Source organism: Colius striatus, chromosome 10, assembly GCF_028858725.1.
Source record: "Colius striatus isolate bColStr4 chromosome 10, bColStr4.1.hap1, whole genome shotgun sequence".
Taxonomy (NCBI): domain Eukaryota; kingdom Metazoa; phylum Chordata; class Aves; order Coliiformes; family Coliidae; genus Colius; species Colius striatus.
This window is the reverse complement of record NC_084768.1, coordinates 32548723-32576028: the sequence shown is the minus strand read 5'-3', so window position 1 is coordinate 32576028 and position 27306 is coordinate 32548723. Positions and strand designations below refer to the sequence as shown.

At 51.7% G+C, this 27306-nt stretch overlaps 3 protein-coding genes across 6 annotated transcripts; 1 reads left to right on the top strand and 2 right to left on the bottom strand.

The window, feature by feature from the left end:
* Positions 1-15: 15 nt before the first annotated feature.
* SASS6 (SAS-6 centriolar assembly protein) lies at positions 16-12783 on the bottom strand. 2 transcript variants are annotated; one of them, XM_062004384.1, is made up of 17 exons: positions 12630-12734; positions 10161-10221; positions 8720-8799; positions 7773-7877; positions 6788-6959; positions 6003-6080; positions 5055-5174; positions 4788-4979; positions 4405-4599; positions 3954-4043; positions 3686-3865; positions 3053-3134; positions 2592-2698; positions 1717-1839; positions 1379-1470; positions 802-893; positions 16-700 (listed from the first exon to the last, which is right to left on the bottom strand). In XM_062004384.1, the coding sequence occupies exons 1-17, from the start codon at positions 12695-12697 to the stop codon at positions 615-617; spliced, it is 1923 nt and encodes a 640-aa protein (XP_061860368.1). In that variant the 5' UTR covers positions 12698-12734; the 3' UTR covers positions 16-614. The 2 variants fall into 2 exon arrangements, with proteins under 2 accessions (XP_061860368.1, XP_061860369.1); XM_062004385.1 differs by lacking the exon at positions 10161-10221 and having other exon boundaries at positions 12630-12783.
* Positions 12626-19735, top strand: TRMT13 (tRNA methyltransferase 13 homolog). Of its 3 annotated transcripts, none has more exons than XM_062004390.1 (11): positions 12626-12868; positions 13064-13110; positions 13193-13259; positions 14812-14874; positions 15004-15073; positions 15547-15653; positions 16580-16747; positions 17030-17102; positions 17607-17681; positions 18257-18692; positions 18901-19735. In XM_062004390.1, exons 1-11 carry the CDS (start codon positions 12749-12751, stop codon positions 19073-19075), a joined length of 1401 nt encoding a protein of 466 aa, XP_061860374.1. In that variant the 5' UTR covers positions 12626-12748; the 3' UTR covers positions 19076-19735. The 3 variants fall into 3 exon arrangements, with proteins under 3 accessions (XP_061860374.1, XP_061860372.1, XP_061860373.1); XM_062004388.1 differs by having other exon boundaries at positions 12628-12868; positions 14977-15073; positions 18257-18665; XM_062004389.1 differs by having other exon boundaries at positions 12630-12868; positions 18257-18665.
* LRRC39 (leucine rich repeat containing 39) lies at positions 19366-27097 on the bottom strand. Its single transcript, XM_010202235.2, has 9 exons — positions 27018-27097; positions 25507-25740; positions 24505-24610; positions 23319-23475; positions 22633-22769; positions 21002-21147; positions 20479-20631; positions 19731-19870; positions 19366-19421 (listed from the first exon to the last, which is right to left on the bottom strand). Exons 2-9 carry the CDS (start codon positions 25629-25631, stop codon positions 19366-19368), a joined length of 1020 nt encoding a protein of 339 aa, XP_010200537.1. The 5' UTR covers positions 25632-25740; positions 27018-27097.
* Positions 27098-27306: the final 209 nt, after the last annotated feature.

Below are 27306 nucleotides of genomic sequence, written 5' to 3'. Positions count from 1 at the left end.
TGGAGACAGCACTGATTAGACTTTTGGATAAAAACCATTTAATGTTTCCATCAAAACTCGGGTGTTGCCAGCCCAAGGGAGAGCCAGGAACAGGGGCCTGCTTGACAAACAAAGGTGCACGTTTTGCACTGCAAAACAAACCCCTGGAGGCACCTCAATACCTCAGGTTAGAAGGAGGGAATGTCTTTAACAACACAAGTATGCAAATAGAACAGAAGGGGTATTTGGGGTGTCCCAGATGCTCAGGTTCCTGTTCTGGAGCTGGCCCCAGGAGGCACAGCGAGCAACACCATGGGACTCCCTCCCTCAGCAAGGGCAGCAGCCTGGCTGAGCTGCCTCAGCAGTTGAAGGTATGGTGAGTAAAAATCAAGTAGCTTTTAGCTGTTGTGATCCCTTCACCAGCTGCCTGTCCAGACACAGCCCTTGCAGAGGTGAGGGAGGGACGAAGGGTGACAATTGTATACCCTCACTGAAACAATGCAGCACCTTTAGTAGGAATTCGATTAAAATGAAACGATCCTGAAAAGCCATCCGGGTCAGGCCAGCTCTGTCTCAGCGGGAACAGGCTGAGGCTGCTGGAGGGGAGCTGGCAGCAGGGGGCAGGCTGTGCTGGGCTAGCCCGGGAAGTAGGCTGAGGCAGGGCTGGGCACCACGGGCGGGCTGGGCTGGGCCTTGGCGGGCAGCAGCGGCTTCAGGTAGTCTGCAGCAGAGCAGAAACAGGAGGCACAGGCAGCGTGAGCCTGCAGCAGGACCCTGCAGCTGCACTGCTGCTCCGGGCTGGCCTGACTGCTTCGCACCTACCTGAGTTGAGGGTGTTCTGGCTCAGCCCCCGCAGAGGGATGCTGTCGTCTTTCTTCCTGAAATACTTGGATTCCAGCCCCCAGTTCTCACCACTGGAAAGAAAAGGTGAATTAAAATCAGCTGCTTCCAATGCTCAACAAATGCAGTTACTCAGCAGGGCAGTAACCACCAGTGTGGCCAGACTCAACCAGCAGAACCCTCCCTGGGAGAGGAGCTACTGCCTTCCTGTGCACTTGATCACTTCCAGGTAAACAAACCATCGCTGAGCAGGTTCGGGACAGTCTGCAACCAGTTTTCTGACTGACTCATCACTGCTCTGGCACCAGGAAGGACACAGGAACATTGCTGCTCAGGGCCCCACGGGGAAGCACAGCTCTGCACGTGCTACCTACAGCCCAGCCGGCTTCAGCGCCAACTCGGAGCCACAGCTCCAACCCCAGTGACGTGCTGCTGGATCCAGATCACAGAACGAGCCTGGCACTGGCAATGTATAGCTCAGGCCCACACACACAGGCACCAAATGGCTTTATAAAACCCCTGCTAAAGCCCCAGCCCAGATGCAGTCCTTGGCACTTACTTCTCCTTGTTGGCTGGCGGAGCAGCCGCCGTGGCTGTGGCTCCCTCAGGGCAGCGGCTCAGCCGGGACAGCGCGGCACTGCTGAACTGAACCTGCACCAAGGCACAAGTGGGTCAGGGACAGCTGCTGCCCAGGGGCTGGGCCACCACCAAGGCTGGCCCAGGAGTCCCCCCTGGGCACGAGAGACTCTGCCCCCTGCACAGCACCTCTGTGCAGCAAAGCACACGGCGAGCAGCCTCGAGCTAGGCAGCACAGTCTGCAGCTGGACATGCTTCCATGAAGGTGTGCTGCTGAATGCTCCCCCACCCTGAACCAAGGGGAAAAGCCAAAGTGCCTGCCTTGGGGACTGCACAGGGCACACTGCTGTATTTGTTGTCTGCTGGTTCTGGGAGCTTCTGGAAGGCGTAGAGAGGAGAAAGGGGGTGGCTGAGCCCCGAGCTGGGGAAGGAGGGTCGCTCAGGCTGCAAGAGACACAGAACACAGCCTCAAAGGAGGAAAACAATGCTGAAAGTAGGCAGAGGCTCCAAACATTAACAAATGACCACACTTACAAAGCCCTCCTGCCAGGAAGAAAGCATCCCTGTTCCAAGGGGCATGTTCTTAAACTTCTACAAACTCAGCCAAGTTGAGCAGCCTTAGCTGATATTTACAAGCTCATCATAAGCTACAGAGCGTGGAACTGACTGACTCGAGTATTAAATGAGGTGGCTGCACATCAGAGACCTCTCTGCACAAGCAGGCCCTTCCATTGCTGATGGAGAAGCTGACCAAGTTCTAGGTGACAACAGGTATCTCACACACATGGAGACAAGATGACCCAGGAAGCTTAACACAGACGCTGGGGCATGTTTCCTACCCCTTATTTTCACATTTCTAAGTAGCATTCAAATAGTACACTTGATTTTCCAACCTATACAAAGATCACTGGTATGCAAGTTAACCTCACAACACAAAAATGCCATTTCCCCCTTTCACTTGATCTTTTCCCAGCTCCTTCTGCATTGCTTGGGGTGTTTGTTTTAATAAATGAGAACTTAGAAAATTCTCCCTTAGAAGGCCAGGGCAGCAGGTACAGCCCAACAGGGCATTAAAAAGAGAAACAACTAAATGAAATAGAACAAAACCCCCACCCCAGTCTGTATGGCCCTGAGAAGATGAAAGCCCTTGTTTCCCTTTGCTTCAGCACACTCCTGCTGTGCAGAGCTGTACTCACCATGCCATGAGGGGAGGTGGCAGCCCTGACACCGTGGGCATTGCCAGCAGTCTCTGGCTTCTTTGCCATCTGAACTTCATTCAGTTGTTTGTTCAACCATGTGATTACTGAAGAGAGAAGAAAAAGATCAATCTCACTTTCTTACCTCTTACAAGCCTTTCACAGCAGCCTTTCCTCAGCAGAGATGGCAGCTTGCTGGGCTATTTTGCCTCCTCAAGCTCAAGCACCACTCCAAGGCCCCAGCTCAGGAAAGGTCTTTTCTGGCCCTGCCCACAGCCCCAGTTGCTGCACAGACAGCAGCTCATCTTCCAGGAACTCCTGCAGGCAGGGCTCTTTGCAAAAAGCACAGCTAAAGCAACAGAGTTGCTTCCAGCAGGGTTCAGTGGCAGCCACAGCAGGCTGGCAGTGTCCCAGAGAGCAGTGGAGCTGCATGACCTGCCCATGCCCTGCCCTGAGCTCACCGTTTTCATTGGTTTTCAGTAGCTCCTTGCTTTCTTCTAGTTTTTGTGCTGTCGTTTGCAGCTGTTCCTGGAGCTTGCCAACCTGCAACATTGGCACACCATCAGGAGCTGCTACTGATGAGAGCAGCCAACAAAGGCAATACAAAGAAATGAAAAGGCTCTACAAGGTTGTTCTAAAACCATGGAGACAGGTCTGAGGTCAGGTTTTCACCCAAGCAGCAGGATGATTCTCTTGCAGTGAGCCCTGGTTCTAGCTCGGGTTTGGCCACCAGCCAGAGGCCCCCAACAGCAGTTTTTCCATGGTTAAATAATACAAGGACTCCTGAGCAGGGGAACACACTGAATTAAGAAGAGGTTCCCTCTGTTCCTGTTTCACCAACTCCCCCATCACTGTCCCTGCCAGAGCACAGCAATTCCTCCATCAGAGTGCTCTGTGCCCTTACCCCGTGCAAACAGCTGCATGAAACACAGGCAAGGGTTGGTGACAGGTTTAAACAAAGGTGATACCTGACTGGGAGCACTTGCTATTCCACAGGAAGATCTCAAGCCTCCCTGCTATAGACAAATCCAACCCAAACCCCAGCACAGTTGAGGCAGCAGCACCTGCAGGCCCGAGGGCTGCCTGGCACCCACCTCCTGCTCCTTCAGCCGCAGAGCCTGGCCTGCCTCCTGCAGCTCTCGCTGCTCTTTCTGAAGTCTCTCTTCTTTCTCTGCCAGGAGCTTTTCCTGTTGAATTGTCACTGTGTTCTTCAGTTTTAACTTACTCATTAGAGTTTTCAAGTCTCCTTGTAACTTCTTGATGATTTCATTAGCCTAGAAAAGCTGTAAGTCAGAGTCTCCAGCACAAACACCTAAGAACAAGGCAGACGTTTCGTGGGGATAACAGCACCTTCATACAAACCTTCAGAAGTTCAGCTGACAGTGACTTGATGGTTATCTCTAGCTTTTCCACCTGGCTCTGTTTTTTCTCTGTGCTCTCTTCCAGTATTGCCTTTTAAAAACATTGAAAATATGATGATGAAGGTGCTGATAGGAATCACCATTTCAAGCAAGAACCTCAGAGATCCCTTCAGAGCTGATCCTTACGGGAAATCCAGCCCCTGCTTGTCAGTCAAATCACACAGCATCTCAATTCATCTGTTCTTTTGCTTACAAAAAGTACCATTACCCTCCCTCCAGTACCACAGTGCTAACAGTGGCAAGCCTTGCAGAACTGAGTGCAGTGCACTTGTGATGCCCTGAGCGTCTCTGCTGACTGCACCTGAGAGCTCACTCCAGCCAGCCCTCCGTGCAGCCTGCAAGTGACAAGGTTCTACAGAGCTTCAGAGACACACTTTGAAACTCAAAGGAACCTTTTGTTCTTGAGTGGCATCCAACACTTCTTTGGTTCTAATGACGAGCTGATCTTTGTCTTTGATCTCCTGTTCCAGCACAGCCACCCGTGTCTGGAGCTGGTTGATGAGCTTCTCTTTCTCGTGGCACTCGGCATCCAGCGTGCTGTTCTCCCGCCGCAGGGCCAGCACCTCCTGCTTGGCTCTCTGACACTCCTACAGCCGTGGGGAGGAAGCCTCTGTTAGTGGGGGTTGGTTGGGAAAAGCTGTAATAGCCATTTAAACAGATATGTCTAAAGAGCGAGTGTAACGTGGGAGGAAGAGCAGCTGAACAAACTTCATATGCTGCGAGTATTAATGCTCTAAAGAGAGCCAGCTTTGTGGTGGAACTTAGCCAGACATACATCTTCCACTCCAGAAAGCTTTGCCTTCAGCTCTCTGACTGTGGAGTCTCCTTTGTATCTCCTTTCTGTTAGATCTTTATTGATGACCTCGAGTTCTGAGAGCCTGTTCTGCAGCTGTTGAATGCTCTTCTGATGCAAGTTTTCCAGCTCCTTTTTCTGTTGTTCCTGCTGTTGTTGGTACTGAGCTTGTACCTATGAGGAGCAAAGAGACTCTCAGACCCTTGGAATAACAAGCTTACTCATGTAAGAGCATTGTTGCTGTCATACCTGGAGAGCCCTTTCCTTTTCGTTGGTCAGCTCCTGGGTGTGTTTGTTTGTTAGAGTTGTGGTGTAGGATGTCCACTCAGATTTCAGTTTATCCAGTTCCCGGCTCTTCTCTGACAGGCTCTGTTAGAGTTTGACAAAGCAAGCAGAGGCTTAGGAACTGAAGCCTTTCAGTCCATATGCAATGATGCCTTACTGTTATTTCTTAAAAAGGACACGGAATTATTGGAAGTCTGAGTTTCAGCACCACGTGCCAAAATGTCTGTTCTGTAAGCAGGGAGCGAGGTGCTGGCAAGCCAAAGAGCCCCTTTCCCACACCATGGATAACAGAATCATTTCCACCTCAAAGAGTGAGAAACCAGTCTGCTGGTGTTCCCTGCCCTTGTAACACAAAGTGCTCTGGTAGGGAAAACAGAATAACCTTCAGCAGTATCTTTTCCTGGTTCTGATTTGCAATCCTGTGCCTCAGTTCAGCAAACACATTCCAGTCACTCCCACTGAAACTGCAAACGGGAGGTCAACAAGTGTTCTGTTCCCAAACAGTTCCAGAAGAGAACTGTTAAGGGAGTATTTCTGTCTTTTTAGTGACACAGTCACAAGAGTCACCCTGATAACTACAGAACGTGACCCAAATCATCCTTCTGAAACGCAGACGTGAACTCAGTACCGGGCTGAGCACAAAACCCAAAAGGCAGCAAAGAGGAAGGCCAAGACTTCTGAGTTATTTATCAGGGTTCCACATTTGCTGCAGCTGTGAGGATCTCCAGCCCCTCAGGGGACGTGGAGAGCACACCTCACACTCCTGTGTGTTCAGTGTTTCATTGCTGTGTGCATGTACAGACAGACAACACTCTGTACACAACACAGCAGCAGGCAGCACACAGGAAGGCACATTTTCCACAGCTTCAAAGAAGTGCAGCTTACAAAAGGGAAGCTGAAAAGGAGCTTTACCTGCTGAGTGTAGCTCAGTTGTCTGCTGAGGTCTTCTTCAGTTTTTCTGAGCTTCTCTTCCAACATCATTTTGTCTTCCTATGACCAATTGACATCAAGTCAAATCCTCAGCTCTCCAAATGCCCCACTGTGTTTGTGGGAAAATCACCTTATTAAAGAAACTTACTCTTGCATAGGACATAATGGATACAGTTAAAAGAAAAGGCACTGGCTGACAAGGTACAACCCCCAAGTTAAATTCTCATCAGGTTTCTGTAAGGAAATAGTATCTCATCATAAAAACTTGTTTACAGAGGAGTTGAAATGCTGTCAATTTCTGTCACTAACACAGCTTATTAGGTGTCTGTAAACACAGCAGCCCAGAAGGAGAGACACATCTCAGGCATCCAAACTGCAGCAGGCAACAGTCAAACCACGAGGGCAGTGGTTTCCCAGGTAGTCAAGCCTAGAGCAGCTACCAACTGCACCAACAGCACTACTTGCTTCTGCTGTTTATAGCTATCAGCCCTTGGAAGCTCACAAAGCCATAGAATCCAAGCCTATGCCTCCCTAAACCTGCTGCAGAAGAGAGGCTGCACCTTTACAGCCTCTTCTCTTGCAGTTGCTCTGGCTCTGCAGCTTTACCACAGGCACCCAAGTAACTGCATGCAATGACACGGATGAGCTGAAATGCCAGAATGAAGCAGGGCACAGCACCTGGCACAGACTTTGGAAGCATTGAGACTGAACTGGTAAGTCACACAGCCCCCAGGCCCAGCTGCAGCTATGACAAGCCTTCATTTTACCTTAAGGCATTTCAAACAGGTGGCTAAAAACTTCTTTATCTCTGCATCATTTGCTGGTAGGAATTTGAGAGAGAGGTGGGTGAGATGTTTGAAAGGGTTGGTCTCCACTACGTTTAAGGAGACAGGGCTGTGATCTGGAACGGATGCTGAAGAAACCAACTGCAGCAGGAACCTATGGAAAGAGCAAAAAGAACCCAATCTTTAGCAGACTTCCTGAAACCACCTGCAGATCCTACACACTGTTCCCAGATAAGCCACATCTTTACATGTGTAATCAAAGAGTTTCTGTCTGAAAAAGAACTGGGAAATTCAGCCCCTGTGTTGTAGTTAATGCTACAAACAAATCCAACTCAAATGCTTGAAACACACCAAATCAGTCAGTCTGTCACATTTACAGCAGCTCATCGTAACACTTAGGAGCCCAAAATCCAGTAAGGCCTTTGTACCCAAGTTCAACAAGAAAACAGGCTCCTGACTGTCAGGTATCCAACAACCTAGTAAAACCCCAGCCCACAGTACAGCAGGAGATGGCCTGACTGCTGGACTGGAGCTGCCAGACAGGGCTTTCCTTGGTACCCACACAAACAAAAAGCCACTGCAGGGAAGGTGTAGCCCAGCTCTTCCCCCTCATATCTTAGTGTCTGAGCACAAAAGGAAACCAAATCCTTGTCAGAGTGCCTTAGAACCTGGATTTACACCTCACTCCAAATTCAGATAGCTCCCTAGCCTTGAACTGTTAAACAGCCCCAAAGCAAAGCCAAGCAGGCCCAGTGCTGCATCCTTGCCCCCCTGCCAGCTTCACCCCTGACAGGAGGCAGCAGTTCCACTGCCCAGTCCCCCCAGGCTCAGCTCCTGTCAGCATCACCCACCAACTGATATCAGACCCCTCCAGGGGAAGTTACTGACCCTTCTTAGAGAGGCTGACAAGTACTTTAAGAACTCAGCTCCTCCACACAGAGTACTGTGGCACACACTGATCACCTACCTTGGGGTATCTTTGTTCTGTTCCTGAATGCATTGCTGAAGCAGATCTATGAACTTCTGTGGGAAGGCAGAGAAGTCCACCAAGAGACCTTGCTGGGACTTCAAACTGTACAAACAGATTGGGGAAAAAAGGTGTTAACAGTCTAGAGAGGAGTCACTTATTGCCTGAGAGATGCTTTGTCTACACCAACAGCAAGAACTAACTGCAATCACACCACCACAGTCCACTACCATCTTTGTTCTGCCCTGGACACAGAGCGGTGTGAGTGTGTAAGAATCACTGGAGGGTGCTTTTGATATCAAGAGTTCTTGCACTGGGGAAAACCAGAAGTTCCTGTGGCACAGCAAATGCACTCACAGGGTGGGATGAATATTGGATAGGGCACAGGGAAGAAGCAGAGGACAATGAAGGGACACTACTAGTTTGGTTTCAGCAACACACTTCTGCGCATCTCTTACAAACACTGTTTGACTTTTGCCTTTGGATCCACACACTCATCACATCGCTCTATAAAAACAAATAACCAAGCCAAAAACCAACCAACCAGCACACCCAAATCACAGCCAGACAAAAACAACCCCCCAACACCCCAAACAACACAGCAGGACACTGAGCTGTTCGTGCCTGGTGCCCAAATGTAACGGTGACATTCTGAGCAAGGAAAGCAAAGTGAGACCCAAGAGTACAGGGAGCGTGCAAGGAGCCCCTGAAACACAGGCTCAGGTGTGTGAAGCCCCATCCATGCCTTCCCCTCTGCCACCTGGAGGCAATCACTTCCCTGTACTGGGCTGTTTCACCAGAGCAACACTACAGAACCCTGACAAAGCCCTGCAAGTGACAAATGACACCACCAACTCTCTGAGACAGAGAGCAAGCTATAAACAGTCCTTTGCCCCTTTGTGCCCTTTAGCAACGTTTCCCTGACAAGACACTTTAATTTCACCTACCTCTGAAAATCTTCCTCCGATAGGACAAGGTTGTAGAGGAAAAAGGGATCAGTATCATCAGTCAGTTGAACAGCTAAATCCTGAAAAGACATTGGAAGGTGGCATTTTAGACCCTATAAAGCACCCTGGGGGACTGCTCAGGCATTGTGAAGCAGCTCTGCAAGCAGCACTTGATGTTTTCACTGCTTAACAACAAAAAGAAGGAATTGTGGCAACTAATTCAGAAGGTGGAAAACATCAACACTGAACAAAACTCCAAATACTCCAGAGGGGATGAAACAGCCAAACTATTTCTCACCAACATAAACCAAGTAAAGGCAGCAAAGGCTCCAAAATTCACCATCATCAAAACAACTCTGGGCTGTTTTTCCCCCATCAGGAAACAGTGTGGCACCAGCAGGTCACAACCACGTCATCCTGAAAGTTCTAGGAGCCACCTTCTGAAGAGTTCCTGTTGTTGAATACAGAGCTTTGCAAAGCAAAGCTACAATGGCTTCAGTGCAGCCCAGTAAGCTCCCAGGGCAAAGCACAGCAGCTGCTTGGCTGTTCAAAACAACCCCCTCTGTTCCCTGGAGTGTCTGGGCAGAGCTGCCTTCTCTCTAAAGGGCTGCTTCCCGTGGCAAAACCTGGTGCTCTCTGCCCAGGCACCTGCCCTCTAAGGAGGCTCAGCCTGGGTGACCAACAGGACATTGAAGGGAGGACAGCTCTCCCAGCACTGCTGAAGTGACCAGAGCACGTGCACAGAACTGCAACAGGTTTGAGCAGCTGGACACCAGGACACTAACAAACCTCTGAGCTGGAGGTGCATCAACAACCTGAGGGATTCTCACGTCAGCCAAACCACGCAGGGCAGGCTGCAGAGCAGGGGAAGGGGGCCCTGCTTGCTTTGATGGCCCAGCAGCTGATCCCAGCATTTGAAGCTGTCCCTTCCATCACTTTCCATCCCTGATCACTCCTGCGATCCCTCTCCTCGCTGATGGACCCAGCTGCTCTGCCAAGCTCCTCCTGACGGGCTCTGCAGCGTGCTGCACGGTTCCTAACTGAGCTGCTGCTTCGTACTTCACAGTGTCACTGCCACGGGTGGCTGGATCTGACCGAGAAATGCTGTCCTTACAAACAGACCTTGAGTCAATCACGCTGCACCCAGCTAACAGCCACACTTAACAACGCCGTGGCTGGATGCAGGGCTTAAGCAACAACCCCAGCACCCAAACGGTGGCACGTTGTAGCCTCTGGCAGTAATCTCATGCCACCTTCTCTGAGAAGGATCTTTTTACTTCAAATTCAGCACCTTACTTCCCTTCCTACCCCCACTGGGTAAACTGCAGTGAGGCCAAGCAACAAACACCCCAAAAGCCTTTCCCACTTCTCCTTTTGCCGTCTGTCCCCTGAGAATCGGGTAACACCCAAGGAAGGACACAAACTGAGCTGCTCCACCGACCTTTTTATGAGCGGGGTTGGAAGCTGCCAGCAGCTCGACGTTCACTCGAATGTTCAGTATCCTGCATGCAAACAGACCACACGTGAGAGCAGGCGGCGAGGAGGCGGCTGCGCCCGCGGGACAACGGCTGCGGCGCGGGACAACGGCTGCGGGTGCGGGACAACGGCTGTGGGTGCGGGACAACGGCTGCGGCGCGGGACAACGGCTGCGGCGCGGGACAACGGCTGCGGGTGCGGGACAACGGCTGTGGGCACGGGACACCGGCTGCGCCCGCGGGACAACGGCTGCGGCGCGGGACAACGGCTGCGGGTGCGGGACAACGGCTGCGGGTGCGGGACAACGGCTGCGCCCGCGGGACAACGGCTGCGGTGCGGGACAACGGCTGCGGGTGCGGGACAACGGCTGCGGCGCGGGACACCGGCTGCGCCCGCGGGACAACGGCTGTGGGTGCGGGACAACGGCTGTGCCCGCGGGACAACGGCTGCGGCGCGGGACAACGGCTGCGGCGCGGGACAACGGCTGCGGGTGCGGGACAACGGCTGCGGGTGCGGGACAACGGCTGCGGGTGCGGGACAACGGCTGTGCCCGCGGGACAACGGCTGTGGGTGCGGGACACCGGCTGCGCCCGCGGGACAACGGCTGTGCCCGCGGGACAACGGCTGTGCCCGCGGGACAACGGCTGTGGGTGCGGGACAACGGCTGCGGGTGCGGGACAACGGCTGCGGCGCGGGACACCGGCTGCGCCCGCGGGACAACGGCTGCGGCGCGGGACAACGGCTGCGGGTGCGGGACAACGGCTGCGGCGCGGGACAACGGCTGCGGCGCGGGACAACGGCTGTGCCCGCGGGACAACGGCTGCGGGTGCGGGACAACGGCTGTGGGTGCGGGACAACGGCTGTGCCCGCGGGACAACGGCTGTGGGTGCGGGACACCGGCTGCGCCCGCGGGACAACGGCTGCGGCGCGGGACAACGGCTGTGCCCGCGGGACAACGGCTGCGGGTGCGGGACACCGGCTGCGGTGCGGGACAACGGCTGTGGGTGCGGGACAACGGCTGTGGGTGCGGGACAACGGCTGCGCCCGCGGGACAACGGCTGCGGCGCGGGACAACGGCTGTGCCCGCGGGACAACGGCTGCGGGTGCGGGACAACGGCTGTGGGTGCGGGACAATGGCTGTGCCCGCGGGACAACGGCTGTGGGTGCGGGACAACGGCTGCGCCCGCGGGACAACGGCTGCGGCGCGGGACAACGGCTGTGGGTGCGGGACAACGGCTGCGGGTGCGGGACAACGGCTGTGGGTGCGGGACAACGGCTGTGCCCGCGGGACAACGGCTGTGGGTGCGGGACACCGGCTGCGCCCGCGGGACAACGGCTGCGGCGCGGGACAATGGCTGTGCCCGCGGGACAACGGCTGCGGCGCGGGACAACGGCTGTGCCCGCGGGACAACGGCTGTGCCCGCGGGACAACGGCTGTGGGTGCGGGACAACGGCTGTGGGTGCGGGACAACGGCTGCGGTGCGGGACAACGGCTGTGGCGCGGGACAACGGCTGCGGGTGCGGGACAACGGCTGCGGTGCGGGACAACGGCTGTGCCCGCGGGACAACGGCTGTGCCCGCGGGACAACGGCTTCGGTGCGGGACAACGGCTGCGGCGCGGGACAACGGCTGTGCCCGCGGGACACCGGCTGCGCCCGCGGGACAACGGCTGTGCCCGCGGGACAACGGCTGTGGGTGCGGGACAACGGCTGCGGTGCGGGACAACGGCTGTGGGTGCGGGACAACGGCTGTGGGTGCGGGACAACGGCTGTGCCCGCGGGACAACGGCTGCGGCGCGGGACAACGGCTGTGCCCGCGGGACAACGGCTGCGGGTGCGGGACAACGGCTGCGGCGCGGGACAACGGCTGTGCCCGCGGGACAACGGCTTCGGTGCGGGACAACGGCTGTGGGTGCGGGACAACGGCTGTGGGTGCGGGACAACGGCTGCGGCGCGGGACAACGGCTGTGCCCGCGGGACGCTGCTGCCAACGGCCGGGCGCCGCCTCCGCTGCCACACACACACACACACACGGCCCGTCGCTCACCTCTCGGCGCAGCCCCGGCCCCGCACACACACGCACACACAGGGAGCCCGTCGCTCACCTCTCGGCGCAGCCCCGGCCCCGCACACGCACACACAGCCCGTCGCTCACCTCTCGGCGCAGCCCCGGCCCCGCACACACACGCACACACACGGAGCCCGTCGCTCACCTCTCGGCGCAGCCCCGGCCCCGCACACGCACACACAGCCCGTCGCTCACCTCTCGGCGCAGCCCCGGCCCCGCACACACACGCACACACAGGGAGCCCGTCGCTCACCTCTCGGCGCAGCCCCGGCCCCGCACACACACACACACACACGGCCCGTCGCTCACCTCTCGGCGCAGCCCCGGCCCCGCACACACACACACACACACACAGCCCGTCGCTCACCTCTCGGCGCAGCCCCGGCCCCGCAGCCGCACGCTCGCCGCGCGCTGGAACAGCCGCTCCGCCGCCATGTCTCGCCGGGAGGAGCCGCGGCGGGCGGCGCGGGGCACGCCGGGACGGGCATGGCGGCGCCTCAGCCCCAGCCCGGCCGCTGCGGCTTCTTCGTGCAGAGGAAGAAGCGGTTCTGCCGCATGGTGGCAGCGGCCGGGAGGCGGTTCTGCGGGGAGCACGGGCCGCAGGAGGTGCGGAGCGGGGCGGGGGGGTCCTGGCTGCGAGCCCCCCGCTGCAGCCCGGCAGCGGCACCGCCGTCACGGCGCGGCTCCGTGTGGGATCCCCTGGTGTGGGTTCCTCCTCAGGGCGGGTGTTTGATGCCCCCCGAGAGCCGTTCCGAAGCGAGGTGACTGAAGTGTTGTCCGAAACCTTTCTTTTGTAACTAGGACGAGAACGAGAGGAAGAGGATCCCCTGCCCTCTGGACCCCAAGCAGTACGTGTCTCTGGAGGCTTTCGCCGCAGCTCACGGCAGAGCTGAGGTGCCGAGGTCACTTTCCTTTCCGTTTGGCTTTTAGCACCGTCTATGAAGACCAGCTGCAGAAGCACTTGAGAAAATGCAATTCAAGAGAGAAGCCGAAGCCAGTAAGTGGGTGCGAGCTCGGCGCCTCTCCCTCCCACACCCCAGACGCGACGGGTTTCACCCTGCTGACGGCTGCTGGGAACGGGAGCACAGGCCCAGGGAGCCCCACGGGAAGGAAGGGAGCCCCACGGGAAGGAAGGGAGCCCCATGGGAAGGGCGCCCCACGGGAAGGAAGGGAGCCCCACGGGAAGGAAGGGAGCCCCACGGGAAGGGAGCCCCACGGGAAGGAAGGGAGCCCCACGGGAAGGGAGCCCCACGGGAAGGAAGGGAGCCCCACGGGAAGGGAGCCCCACGGGAAGGAAGGGAGCCCCACGGGAAGGGAGCCCCACGGGAAGGAAGGGTGCCCCACGGGAAGGGAGCCCCACGGGAAGGAAGGGAGCCCCACGGGAAGGGAGCCCCACGGGAAGGAAGGGAGCCCCACGGGAAGGAAGGGAGCCCCACGGGAAGGGAGCCCCACGGGAAGGAAGGGAGCCCCACGGGAAGGAAGGGAGCCCCACGGGAAGGGAGCCCCACGGGAAGGAAGGGAGCCCCACGGGAAGGAAGGGAGCCCCACGGGAAGGAAGGGAGCCCCACGGGAAGGGAGCCCCACGGGAAGGAAGGGCGCCCCACGGGAAGGGAGCCCCACGGGAAGGAAGGGCGCCCCACGGGAAGGAAGGGCGCCCCACGGGAAGGGAGCCCCACGGGAAGGAAGGGCGCCCCACGGGAGGGAAGGGCGCCCCACGGGAAGGAAGGGCGCCCCACGGGAAGGAAGGGCGCCCCACGGGAAGGGAGCCCCACGGGAAGGAAGGGTGCCCCACGGGAAGGGAGCCCCACGGGAAGGAAGGGAGCCCCACGGGAAGGGAGCCCCACGGGAAGGAAGGGTGCCCCACGGGAAGGGAGCCCCACGGGAAGGGAGCCCCACGGGAAGGAAGGGCGCCCCACGGGAAGGGCGCTGTGGCAGCTGCATGAGGCCTGGCTGAAACGTCACTCCCAGTCCAGGCTCCCCATCGTCACCCTGGCTCAGGACAGCTGCTCAGTTCCCGCAGTTACCAATGAAAAGGCTGAGTTCACCTTCCTCAGAGGCGTTCTCTGAGAAGCCTCTCACGATGCCATTGGTGTCAGAGCCTTGGAGAGGGACTGTCCTCACAAAGCAAAGCTCACAGGGAAGCTGTAGGTGTCAGCCAGGCTGGCAGCTGCAGCCAGCGCCAAGGGAAGGAGTGAGACGTGTCCCAGCAGCTGCTCCAGGAAAGCAGCAGATGGTTTCTTTGTTGTCAGCTTTCCTGCCTTGTATTGCACCTTTAATTGACCTGGGAAAGCTTAAAGTGGTCTCTGGAATGAGCCCAGCCAGCACTGACAGCTGAAGCCTGAGGAACACGCTCAGTCCTGTCAGACCCGTCAGGACAGTCGCTTCTGCTGGGGATTGGGGGTCAGCCTGTAGGGAAACAAAATCCCTTGGAACATCTTTTGCTGTGGGTCCCTGTTGCTATATGCCCCGTGACAAAAGCACTGAAGCATTTATCTGTTTGCTTCCTGGTCATCAACAGAGTGAGATTTCTTTTCTTCTGATTTTCAAAGGTCTACTTTGTTCAGGATATCAATGCAGGTTTAAAAGATGTGGCAGAAACACCAGGAAAACGAGTGAGTACCTTTCTGTGTTCTAAGGCTCAGTTCCAGAGAACACGTTGCAATTTGCCACTTGACTAAAGAACTGGTGAAAATCAAAAGGTGGTGTATTTACAGGGGGCACTTTTCTTCCTCCTTAAAAAGGTTCCTGTCTCTTCCCTGTCTAAAGAGGAGCTGGAGAACTTAATCGTCAAGTTGAGAAAAGCGAGTAACGGTGAGCTCACTTAGTACCAGAAATAAGGTGGTTTAAATGGGATTGAGTAAATATCCCAGTGTTATTTTTGTTGTTGGATGTCTGTGAAAACGTGAGACGTTTGGCACTGGACACCCCTGAAGCCACTGTAGGCAATCCTAGAATCATTAACTCTCCAACAGCTACCTTTTACTCAGAAGAGGGAACTTCTGAAGGAGAATAAACTGGGTTGAGAGAACGATAAACACCGCTCTTGTGTTGGTGTAGCTCCTTTCCCTTCCTCCTCTGCTGTTTGTTTCCTGCTCACGTCACTACAGATAACACCACAGCTCTGGTACTAACATATGAGGATAGGCTGATGCTCCCAGCAGACAGTTTTGTTAGTGAGCTGACAGAACAGAGCTCACTCTGGATGTTGTAACCTGTGTGTTACAAAGCCCAGAAACCCTTGGAGACTGGAAGGCTGTACCTGAGAGCTTTGCATTTGCTTGCAGGCCTGGAGCATCCCCTCAGGGAGCAGATACTGTCCCACCAGGCTTTACAGGACGCCTTAAACGACCCAAAGAACGGGGAATCTGCTTCAAAACACTTGAAACAACAGGTATGGTCCCTGCTTGACTGACAGCTGTCGGTGGCTTCAAACACGTGGAGTTGTGCTGCTGTGAATGTGAGTGGCTCTGCAGGTGGGCACCTCACACAGAGGAGGTCTGACACTCTCTGTCCTCTCCAAATCATGGCAGATCTATACCCTTTGAGTGGCTGCTGTGTTAGGGGCTAGCAATAACAGTTCATCAGGGTACTGAGATCAATGACAAACTGTATGGTTTGGCTGTGTGTTATTGATTTCTGTGTTAACTCACAGTAGGTCTGAGCTACAAAAGGTAAAATGTTGCATTTGCTAAGAGGTAAAAGGGATTCTGTACTTTCTCTCCAAGGGCTGGTCCTACACTGCCTGGTAGTGTAAGAGACTCGTAAAAAAGAACTGGAGAGCCTCGGGTTACCTTCTGCCTGGTTAATGTGCACAGGACAGCAGGAACTGCAGGGGAGGTGGGCTGCACACTGTAGCAAAGGAGGAAGCTGGGGGAAGAAGGTTGAAGGATGAGGAATGCCTGTTTCCTGTACTTTCTTGCCCTGCTCTGCTCTCCTTCCCTGTGCATTACAAAACACACAACTGCAGCAGAGAAGGGGCTCTGCAGGCACTGGTGCCCCACAGAAGACCCAGTGCAGTGCCTGCATTTTGGATGCCCACTTCAACAATTGGCAGAGAAGAAAATTGTAACGTGTACCTGACCCCAACAATCCATCTCAAAAAGTCCTTGGGTGCAGCTCTGTGAGCAGAGGGAGAAGAGCAGGGTGATGCTGAGCAGCCAGAACTCATAATCATTTTCCTCTGCACACACAGGATCTTTTCCCTCACCTCTCATGGCAGGGAAGACCTGAGAAAGGCTCCTGTGGCCTGGGGAAGCAGGGAGGCAGTGCAGTACACAGTGTGTACTTGGTTTGGAGTTAATGGTTTGATGTTTGTAGGCTTCTATTCTAGGTAACATGGAAAAACTACATCTGCTTGGGCCAGGAAGGTGCTTTGTTGAGTTTGGAGCTGGGAGAGGAAAGCTGTCTCACTGGGTTGCTGCTGCCTTACAGAACGTGGAAAACGTTCACTTCCTGCTGGTGGAAAGGGCAACGACCAGATTCAAGGTAAGAGGGGAGATTGCCAGGGAGCAGAGTGTTGGTTTGAAGCCTCAGGCATTTGCTTTTTGTCTTCCAAAACAACAGGAAGCCTTTACATCTTCAGAGCCTTGGCAGGGAGATGGCCTGCATTCCTTCCTTTGCAAAGGGCAGATTTGTTAGGGAAACACTCCTGGTGTGTGATACTGTCAGTCTGCAGGCTTGACAGGGAGACAGCCCAGCATTAATACCTGGAGCAAAGTTAGTCACTAGTCGGCAGCCCTACTTAATGACCTCGTTCTGTTTGCACAGGTGGATGGGAAACACAAAAGGAGAGATTCTGCGTTCGAAAGGCTTCAGGTTGACATTCAACATTTATGTTTGAGTGAGTGACTTCTTGGTGTGTGTCATTCTGGAACGGAGGCCTGAGCCTAGATTTTGGATACTGGGGTTTGAGTCAGTTTGTATGTAGCAGGCCTGAATGGGCTTGGGGTTGGAGATTATTCTCAGAGGCTGCTTGGACACGTTGGTGTTTGTTGTGGGTGTGCAGAATGAGGCGAGTCGGCCATCCGCACACGCTCTGCATCTCAGTGCTGCACAGTTAGTGGCACCAGTGATATCCAGGGGGCAGTACAGAAAGGCTGAGGTGGTTGAATGTGCTTCTCAGCCACAGCATCCCCTTCTCTGCATTTGTTTCAGAACAAGAAGATATCCCTTGAATAGCTTACAGCTGTATGCACAGCCCACTGTTGCTCTAGCAGCAGTAAACGTGTTTTTAAGCCTGCAGACATTACATTATCCAGAAACAATATGGCCCCAGCTAGAAGAAGAGAGGTTCTGGGATTGCTCTGGGTTATTTGTGTTGACTTTCTTTCACGTTTCCCTCCAGATAAGGTACCTAGCTTGGAGAAGAAAAAGCTGCCCGTGGTGGGAGTAGGGAAACATTTGTGTGGTGCTGCAACAGGTATGAGTTACCTGTGTGTTAACTGCAGGAACCTGGGACACCCAACCTACACACTCTGCACGGACTGCTCTTCCACACTGTCCTGTTGAGCTTTTCTTGCCCTCTAACCCAGTGTTGTTGGAAGCACCGATTCTATTCTAAATGCCTGTTGACTGCAGTGAAACTAACTTGATGATAGATGCAAGGCTACTGCAGACAGAAGCCAAGATGTGCATGTATTAAATAGATTGTGTCCAAGAGATCAGACTGTTAGAGCAAATCCTGTCCTGGAGGGGAGCCTCCTCCAATGGGCCAGTTTAACTGAAGTATTTCACATTCACTCGTGTACAGCAGATATTCAAGAGGAGAAGCCCGTGGCAGCTCCCGAGTCTCCTTCTTTTGGCTTTTAGGGGTTTCACGTTTTTCAAAGCATGCTTGTAAGTTTTAGTTAGCCCTAAAAGTGCTTTTTGGCTTAGTTTGTGATGCATGCTTTTATTCTTTGGGGGAAGTTCATTCCCAGCCACGATCCAGCCTGTATAATGGCATGGTGTTCATTACTATTCTTTTCGGGGGGGTATATCTGTTTTTTTCCCCAGATCTTGCTTTGAGATGTTTGGTTGAAAGTTATGCAGCTTGCTGTGATGGAGAAAGTGAAGAGCCTGCACCCAAACGTTGCAGGAGTGCCGAGACAGAGGTGGCTCCCAACACTTCTGCTGATCAGGAAAGCAGGGATGACTGTAAGCCTGTGGCTGGGATTGTGATCGCACTCTGCTGCCATCACAAGTGTGACTGGACACATTATGTGGGCAGAGAGTTCTTTACATCAGTAGGGCTTGGACCAGTGGAATTTCATTATTTCCAGAGAATGAGCAGCTGGGCTACCTGTGGCATGAGAGAGGCCCCAGCCCCAGCCCCTGCCAGGGACGAGGGCGAAGAGGAAACTCACGACACAGCAGACGAGCAACCAGGCAGCGAGGCAGAGAGCGGCTCTGGGGCGCTGCAAGGGTATGGCAGTGGGCAAGCAGACCCCCAGTGCTGCACAGGCTCTTCTGGGCCCTCCCAGGGGCTCATTTGCAGGGACATTCTGCTGTAAATGTGGTGGGCGCAGGTTCCACAGTATTGAACTGCATGGAGATGAACCTGGAGTGACTGCAGGAGCTTTTCTAAGCTTAAGTGCTGATGGTAATTGACATTGTTCTCCTGACACATGTCTGTGCTTTTCCTCCTGCTCCTGAACTAGGGCTCTGAGCGTGGAGGAGCGGAAGGAGATCGGGCAGCTCTGCAAACTGCTCATCGACCACGGGCGCCTGCAGTACTTAGAGCAGCGAGGGTACAGGGCTTCCCTGCAGCGCTACACGGAGCCTGCTGTGTCCCTGGAGAACGTCCTGCTCACAGCCGTGCCAGGCCAGCTCTGACAGCACAGCCAGCCACGTGATGAGAGGGGTTGGGAAGCCGGAGGGAAAAACCCTATAAAACCAATCTCTGCTTTGGTTTGAAGCTGATTCGTTGCTTAACCAAAAAAAAACGGTTTTGTCTTTCCTGCAGCCTGGAAAAGATTGGCCCAGCTTCACTGAGAATGACAAACCTGCCAAGCAGTTCTCATCAGTGGGAAAATGGAATCCCCAAGGATATTTGAAACCTTTTGTACCCCTCTTTGCTAGGAAGAAGTATACTTGGTGTCTTCCTCCACTCACGCTTACGTGCTTTATTCATTGTCACTTATGACAGGAGAAGGACCAGCAGTACAACTTTCCAGGTTTCCTGAAAGACAGGGGGTTAAAATAAAAATCAACACACTCCCACTTTGTGGAGCTGAGCATAGCTCTGTATTTGAAGTAGGCCGAGGTGCTTTGCTCAGCCTGTGCTGCAAGGGGCATCTGCTAGAGAAGAAAACTCATTTCTAAACTGTCACCTTGGTATATTCTGGCAAATTTGATTATTCACTCATGAAATAAGAAAGAAGCTTATGCGTGTCTCTTTTGTACACATACCCTAGCTTGCTTTTACCCAGCTTGTCCTTCCCTTCCTCACTGTATTCCAGAGAGACTGGTATTAATAAAACAGCCTTACCTGTTCTCTTGAGTGACTCCTGGATGTACACGTGCATGAACTCAAGGCCAAACATTTCCTGTTGCTCCTCCTCTTCTGCATTCTCACAGGGAGGGAGTGTTACCTCTAACTCCAGGGGGTTGTCTCTGAAGTTGACAAATCTGACAGTTGTGCAGAAAGGGGTTACCCTGGCAACAGGTTTTGTTCACAGGGAACAACTCTCTTGAAATTGAATTAATATCCCTGAGATTCAGCATAAAACAAATAGTATTTCAGTTCTAATTAAAAATCACAGTCATTCTTTTCTGTTTTTCAAATCAGGCTCCAGAGTTGAATCCATGTCCTTACAGCTCACCCCTTTGGTTTAACTCTGAAAGCTTTTCTCAGTGCCAGCGTTCTGATTTCTGTCCGTTTTGTGCCTTTCCCCCCAGCATTTGGCTTTAGAGAGAGACAGAGAAGGCCAACTACAAGTGGGCACTTGGACCTTTCAGAATTGAGACAAATGGATCACAGTCCCCTCTTTCATTTGAGACTGGAGCTCTCACAGCTTACACTTGTGCAAATGAGCTGTGCCACGCTGAGCTTTCTTGAGCAGAGCCTCAGCTGTTGTGAGCCTGTGTAACTGTGCTGATTTGTACAGTGTCCATCTGTACAACTGTGGACGTGCCTTTTCCCCTTCCTCAGTACCACTCTGTGATACACAGCTCAGAGGAGGCTTTAAAAGTCAGCTTAGGGTATTGTTATTTACAGTTCTGCTGCTTTTCCTTACCTCAGATTTGTCAGGTCTTTCATACAAGCTGGGATATCCTTAAGTTTGTTGTTGCTAAGAACAAGAGTACTCAGGTTTTTCATGTTGCCAATGGTTTGTGGCAGAGAGTTTATCTCGTTCCTTTGGAGCCATAAAGTGTGGAGATTTTCCATTCTGTAAAAGAGATACTTGCACAGCCCATCAAGACTTAGGAAATGAACCTTATCAATCATTAATATGAACTAATGGATACATTTTTACAGCCACAGAGAGGATTCTTATTGTAGAGAATCCAACAGCTCTCAAAGGAAACCCCACATCCAAGATTATCACCTCACCTCTGGTCAGGTGTCATTTAACTTGATACTGAATGGATTATAGCAAATTAATTGCTCCAGCTCATCCAGAATACCAAGCTAGGGCTGGTAACTCTGAAGTGTGCGGTGCAGTTAACACCCAAATAGTCTTTTGAAGCAGTGTTCCATAGTTGGAATTTCAGTGCAATGGAATTGAGAGTAAGATGTGAGCTTTGAGCTTTATTTACCTGTCAATTGCATCAGGAAGCTCCTGGAGTTTATTTCCTCCCATATCTAACCATTCTAGGCTTGGCATGTTGAGAAGAGCCGAAGGGATGGTAGTGAACTGATTCATGCACAGATCTATATGTGAAAGCTTCTTCAACTCACTGAGCTGAAAAGGAGAGGAGAGGTAATGCAGGTTTGTATGGCTGTTGTATTGCAGCAGTGCTGGAATGAGGGCTGGAAAAAAGAAACCATTTAAAACATTACACCATATTTTGGAGTTAAACACAGGCTGGTTTCTGAGCTGCCTGAGGTGGCTGCAGCTCTCACCTGGAAGGGAAGTACCTTTGAAATGGGTCAGGCAGAGGAGCTTCACCTCTCACCTGGCAGTGAGTGCCCTGGCTGCTGAGAACTACAATGCAGAGATGCCCCAAGCCTTGAGGAGAAGAGGAATTTAAAGACACCTCTGTCCTTAGTATTTCATTAGCATTTGGCTAATGAGCATATTGCTATTGCTCATTAGTCAAATATTTGGAGTTTTCTGGATCAAACTGCACGGGTTGTGTATTGGAGTGAACTGAGGCACGTTCCAGGGTGTCAGTGCCACTGGGGCAAGACATTCTAAACATTCACCATAGAAAACCAAGGTTAAAAAATTAAACACAGCATCATTCAGTGTTGCAACAGTGCTTTGGTGAAATCTGCCTCCAGGTGCTCTTACAATGGTCAGGTGATGCAAAGATGTTTCATTGCAAGTCTGGTCCAGCTGTCTGAACACTGAATGCCACACAGGGACATGCACAAAGCTCCAGGGTGGTGGCAGCACCCAAGGCTCAGCAGGACAGAATGAGGAATTTGCTGTTCACCTGAAAGCTGTCCCTCTGCATTACACCATGGCACCTGTATTCACAGAGGTTTGGGGGATGCTGGGATTCTGATTCATAGTGTGGATTTTCCTTTGAAGGTCTGTTGTTAGGTATTACTGGTGGGACTCACTTTTGCAAGGCATTGATTGCTGTAAACACTTAAGTATCTACAGTTACATATCTGTCATCTCTGTCTAAGAGGGTCATCCTTGGAGATGCAGATATCTCACATGGAAGTCAGTCCCAGCTAAAGCTCAATAATAGGTGAGCAGTTGTTTTTGATTCTCTCTCAACTGCTTTTGGCATCTCAGAACAACATTTGTTCATCTCCTTGTGCACAGGCAGTTGTAGAAATCACACCAACCCTTTTCCTAGCTAGCAGCTCTGGTAAAGATGCTTACAGTTGTGTCCTGGCACATGGCATGAATTTGTGTTCTCAACCACAAAAGGAAGCTTCCCTGTGCTATGGTGTCAGATCCTCACTAGGGTAAATCAGTGAAGACCTTCAGCCTAAACAAACAAACAGCAAGGGTAGCAAAGTCCTGGATGCTCTACCAAGTCATTTATCCAGACAAAGTGAAGATTAACTCCTTCAGCTGCTCCTGTATGTGTGTCCTGCCCCTGTGCCTTCAGTTGGACCAGTCACATAGGTACTGCTCACATATGTGTTTCTATGAAAGCAGACTATCAGAACAAAGCTGAAAGCATGGAGAGCAGCCTTTTAAGGATAATTTGTTTTGGACAAATTCAAAACATGCATAACCCAAACCAAAGCCCCCTGTGGATACCTGAGGAGGAAGGTCACAGATACTCCTGTTGACAGCCAGTTCCAACCTTTCCAGACTGACGCAGCTGCTAATTTCCTTAGGAACAGACTTTATCCTGTTGTAACTCAGCAGCAGCTCTTGGAGGCCGGTCAGCTGGCCTGTAGAGAGCACAGATCACAAATGGTTGCATCCATGCCATTTGAAATACAATGCTAGTTGGATTGTATTATCTTTATACTGCTACACAGGTGTTCTATGTTCTCACTGAAACAAAGAACAAGCAGAAGGGTTCACTGAAACGCAAACAGTGGGACCTCGGGGCTCTTCAGTGCAGAAACTGCACTTAGAGTGCTCCAAAAAAGAAATCCCAAAGGCAATAAAGCTTAGGAACACAGGCTGCTTGTGCTGTGGGCTCAGAACACGAGGCCTGTTTTGCAGTGTCACTTTTCTAGCTGTGTTCTGCTGTCCAGGACCTGCTGTGCTCACGATCGTTTCTCTCACAGGCAACTTTCATAAAGGCGTCTCCTCCACCTGGCCATTTGTTTTTAATGTACAAGGAACACATGGCCAGATCTCAATGTGCCTGTCAGATTTGAATAGTCTCTTAACTACCCAGCAGGACTGTTAGCAAAGTGCACAAAAACAGCCTGTCTTTAAGGCTCATTTCCTCAGCAAAGCAGCTGAAAACAGAAGCAAGCCCAGCTCACCGATTTCTTTAGGTACACTTTCAATTGAGTTCCTGGACAGATCCAGAACAACAAGGTTGTGAAACCTTCCAATGAACTGAGGAATCTTCAGCAAACCAGTCCTGTGGAGCTGCCATTCCTGGAGGTGGGCTAGCTTCAGCAAGCACGAAGGCAGTGTCTGAGACGAGAAACATTAACCACAAGAAACGCAGCTCAGTGTACAACACAAACACAGGCTCAGGGACAAGCTCTGTTTGAAACAGTCTGGTAAGTTAAGAAAAAAAAGAAGAGAAACCTTTCCCTCTGCTCAGGCTATCCTGTAACATCCCAGCATGAACCCCAGCAATGTGGGTCACCCTGACCACAGATTTACCCTGCTCACCTTCTGCCCCCAGGATTTAGACCCCTGCAGTACTGGCAGTGCTGCAAAAGCCTTGGGATTGCTTTTGGTTGGGGATTGGGCTTTTTTGTTCAACAAAGACAGTATAACTGAAGATGAAACTGCTCCACATAGCTTTTTGCACTTTTTGGTCTAAAGAGTATTTCCTATTTGATTAAAGAAAACAGTGAGCAGCTGAGAGGAAAAGAGCTGCTACAAGTCCTGACCAATGCCCACTGTACCCAGAGTATTGCTGGATGTGGCTGGCCCTCTCTCACTGGCCTCAGTTCTCATCACCTCCTAGGAACTGACATCTGATTCCCGTGTGGCTCAGAACAGACTGTGAGCTTCCCCTCTGTCATTGATTTTACAGTTAGCTGCTCACCCCCAAGCATTAGAAACAAGAACAACAGGATTCTGGGAATCTGCTGGCTCATTTTCTCTCTTAGAAAGCAAACAAGAGTAAGGAAAATTTTGCTGCACCTGTAAACACAGAGGGCTTTCAGCGTGACACATCTCAGTAGTCCTGGCGTGCTCATGTTAAATGACGATTGATGTAATTAGGCTCATAATTTGCAGTGTAAATAACTTGTAATGCAGAAAATCCTTTTGAGCTATATTTTTGCAGAGGAGTGCTTAATATTCAGGACTAAACAACTGGCTTGCTTCTGCGCTCTCACAACAGTGTGTCTCAACTCACTGTCAGCAAAGCACACAGAGCACTTCACAGATGAAGAACAGTACAACTGTGCATGTAAGGTTCTAAACAGTCATTTCCTAAAGTGTCAGTCAGTCAGCCCGAGCAACATTCACTGCTATCAACACTACCTTCCACTCTTCTTCCTCTATCTTTAAAATTGCCCTTCCATCTTCATGAATAACTTTTTCTTTGAGCCTTGCTAAAGCAGCTCTCTCCTCCCAGACAAGCAGTAGCCTACAAGGGAAAGAAGATCTGTCAGCACTGCAACAATGAGCACAGGCAGTTAATTCCTACCCATTCTATTTTCTGGAACAAAGAGACAGCAATCTTGTTGTATGTCAAACAGCATTTGTTACACCTGGATGCCAAATGTACTATCAATTTGAGGGAAGACAGGAACATACAGTAATGTTTGGCTGAGGTGATTTACAGCAGTTGTGGTTTACAGTTCTTCACATTTACAATGAGCAGCAGGAAGACATGAACTTCACTCCTTTCCATCATGTTGCAGCAGGGCAACACAACATAAAGTCATGTGGAATTAAGTTCCAAAGCTGTTCACTTTGAAGCAGTCTCCTGAAAAGAAAGCCTTCAGTTCCACCAAATACAAGTGGAATCAAACAAGGTCCATCAGATAGGGCTTCTTTGAGCCTCCTTTCCAAAGGGGACTGCAACAGGAATTATGGACATGAGGCTAATTGTCTTTTTTCCTCCTTGTATCTCTCAAACACATCTGGCTAATCAGGAAGAGTTCCAAAACTAGAATGCTAGATTTCTTCACACTGATGAAATTGCTGGCCAGACAGAAGCCCAAGTGACCCTCTCACTGCCTCCATTGAGAAGAAAGCATAGCAAACCAAACCTGCACTGGTTAGAATGTTCCCCCAGGGCAGGATTTTTAATAGCTAGCTGAATTTAGAGGATTTTGTATCTTTGGTAATATTTTTACCACAGAACACAATTCCTGGTTTGACCTGACCATACTGCTAGACTGTACCCAGTGGGGATTCTGCTGGAGTAATGACTGTAAAGCATTAGACTCTGCATGAGTTTGAGAAGAGCACCTAGAGTCCTCTGAGATGTAACACGGGCCACCTTCCCACATACTGAGAGACCTGCAGTGTACCCACCTTCCTGCAGACCTCTCTCTGAATTCCTTTTCTTTCTGTAACTCTTCATTTATCTTGTGTATTCTCACTTCCCAAAGCGTCTTCACAGCACTGAAAGTCCCAACACAGACTACAGTTCCAGCCATCGTCCTCACATGCTCAGGCCCCTCACCGCGACGACTCCAAGGTTCAGGCTGGATGCATCAGCACGTGGAGCAGCTACCAGAGGCTGACAGCGATGTGGGAACTGAAACGCTGCAAAATGTCCACTCAGGCTGAAAAGGCAAGGATAACTTTCCCCAAACAAGCAGGCAGAGACAACAGCCAAAGTGGAACTTCAGGCTTTTTCATGCATGGGCCTCCCTGCAGCAGTTGCTGCAGGTCTGTGTCTCAGAGCAGTCACTCTACCCCGTTTCTGCTGTTACACTTTGCTGTGGCATGGACAAGCCACAACTGCTCAGGGAACATTCTTGGGTTCAAGCTGTCAATCACCCTGTTCTGTGCTTACCATATGTCTTTTGCTAACATAGCTACTTGTAAAGCCTGATTATACTGAAATCACTTCATTAACAATAAACAGGCAAACAACAAGTGTGAACTGTCGATCGCTTCCTCTGGTCCAGGCAGCATAAAAATCAAGGTATGATGTTTGAATAAACAAGAATCTGATCCAATACACTAATGTTAAGGATTCTTAACTGCTCTCTGCTAAGGAAAAACTGGGCAGGACTTGGACAGGTGATGCAAAGAGCAAGCCCAGTGCAGCACAATTCAGGCTGGCGTTTGGGTTGCTAAAGGAGGATTCCGTTTTCTCCTGTAAACAGAAGACTGTATCCTCTCTCCAACCCCATGGATATGATCACATTTACCACTTCCAAGGATTAACTTCTCCTTCAGAGGGCCTCACAGTAATTACCTTTCCCATTCCTCATCCTAATATGCAACAGTAAGGAGCAAGACATCACGTGAAGTTTAAGCTCAGATTAGTGGTTACCATTTAAATTGCATTCTTTTTCAGGCTTAAGCTGCTGCTGACATTAAGTGATTTACCTGATCAATCCTTTCTTGTTGTGTAGAGACTGTTGTGAACTACAAGCCTTTTTTTTAGGCAGAAAACTAGAAATGTAGAACGGAGACATCTGTTAATGCCTGTACTACTAAATCCAGGATTGGGCTATACAGTTGAAACAATGCTTATTTTTAGTAGAGGTTATTCTGGACAACTCTCTCTAGCAGTGGAAAGTTTGCTATTCAATAAATGCTGGTTTAGAGCCACGAAATATGAAAGAGGGCCAAGGTATATTACTTTGTTTTCAAGCAGATTTAATTATATAATGACAGGGCTACCACTAAAACCTTCTTCTCCTTGGATATTATTCGCCAGGAAAGTAAAAACCATAGCAATCCTGACCAGTGGTTCAGAGGCAAACTCCCAAGTGAGGCTGTAAAACAACTACACATTCACTCCCAGGTAACCCCATCTCCCAACAAATTCACCTCCCAGCATCTGAAAGAGTTTAACAGCAACTTACCTCAGTTATTTGGTGCTTTCAAGGATTTTGTGACACTCGTCGCTCTCTGGCCAAGGGCAGAGATACATTATGAATCATCTGCACTACCAACACCATTTGCAACTCTCAGGCTCCAATGCAATGTCAGTCTAGTTCTAATTTTAACATAGGCTGAGAATAGAAGGTATCACATGAGGCACTTCTGCAAAACCCCCAAGCATTTACCACTCCTAATGTCTTCCCAGTGTGCTGAACGTGCCTGGACTCCCATAAGCTCCTGCATTCTCAGCAACAAGAGTTATAAGCTGAA